This window comes from Helobdella robusta (assembly GCF_000326865.2).
Source record: "Helobdella robusta unplaced genomic scaffold HELROscaffold_71, whole genome shotgun sequence".
NCBI classification, from domain to species: Eukaryota; Metazoa; Annelida; class Clitellata; order Rhynchobdellida; family Glossiphoniidae; genus Helobdella; species Helobdella robusta.
In genome coordinates, this window is record NW_008705401.1 from 177,023 (window position 1) to 178,405 (window position 1,383).

General features: G+C 32.8%; 1 protein-coding gene across 1 annotated transcript in view; it reads right to left on the minus strand.

The window, feature by feature from the left end:
- The window catches only part of HELRODRAFT_194237 (hypothetical protein), a gene marked incomplete at both ends in the record, with an annotated part of 18,496 nt that overhangs the window by 6,610 nt on the left and 10,503 nt on the right, over window positions 1-1,383 (minus strand). The window contains 2 exons of the mRNA XM_009031237.1: window positions 272-362; window positions 1,018-1,103. Of these exons, the coding sequence (XP_009029485.1) occupies window positions 272-362; window positions 1,018-1,103 (177 nt within the window). The remainder of the gene's footprint in view (window positions 1-271; window positions 363-1,017; window positions 1,104-1,383) is intronic.

The following is a 1,383-nucleotide window of genomic DNA, read 5'->3' on the forward strand; positions in this document are numbered from 1 at the left end:
CAATCAAATCAACCAACTAACCAACCTAACAAATCAACCAGCCAACCAACTAGCCAGCCAATCAAATCAACCAGCCAACTAACCAACCAATCAAATCAACCAGTCAACCAACTAACCAGCCAATCAAATCAACCGGCCAACCAACTAACCAGCCAATCAAATCAACCAGCCAACCAACCAGCCAGCCAATCAAATCAACCAGCCAATCAACTAACATTTCGCGGCAAGATTTGATAGAAGATGATAGCGAATCCGGTAAGACAGATTGCACTGGAGAAGTAGATGAAGCCGCTGTTCATCGGTGTTACTTCCAGCGGCGCTATGGCGATGTATATCAGTGTGGCTGATAGTCCGCTCATTGCCTGGCCATCATCATTATTATTATTATTATTTTTATTATCGTTGTTATTTTCAGATAAAATCAATAAATATTCACAGACAACTTAAATTAAATTTTAACGCCAACAACATTAATTTTAATCTTTTGATAAAAAACTTTTGAGATTTCAGCGTTGGGTTTTTGCAGTAGTTTTTAATTTATCACCAGTAGATTAAATTTGGTCGGAACAATTTAGAAACAATTCATTAAACTCGGTTTTATCATCATCATATTGAATATATTGCGATTGGAACGTTGTATGAGCCTTCCTTCTTCTCTAAACTAACATTCTCTATTAGTAATCATTTGTATAGAATAATGAACGAAGTAGACTACTAACTTCGTTAATTTCATTATTATTATTATTATAATAATTTTGATTTCAATATATCATTATCATTATTTTAAATTAATTTCATTATATTGATTAGTGCCATTATAAATGTTATTTCATTGAATAAAAGCAGTGTTCCCATTATTGTTGTTGTTGTTGTCGTCGTCATCATCTTCATACTCATCAACCTTATCATCAGTAGCAGCAATAACAACAACAATAACAACAACAATAACAACAACAATAATAATAATAATAATAACAATAATAATAATAATAACAAAATCAACAACAACCAACTTACTTGACCAGTCATATAGGCGGCTGAATATTTTGGCGGGAACTTTGAGATCAACCCGAACATGCCACCTTGTAATATCGCCACGAAGGCTGGCCAATCATAAACGAAGAGAAAAATAATAATAATAATAACAGAAATAATATTAAAATTAATAGTAAAAATGTTGATACTAACAATATTAATACTGCTGCTACTACAACAGCCTCCACTACCACAACCACCACTAATACTTCTACAACAACAACTACTACTATTACTACTACTTCTTTTTCCACTACTACTACTACTACTACTACTACTACAACTACTACTACTACTACTACTACTACTACTACTACTACTACTACTACTACTACTACTACTACTACT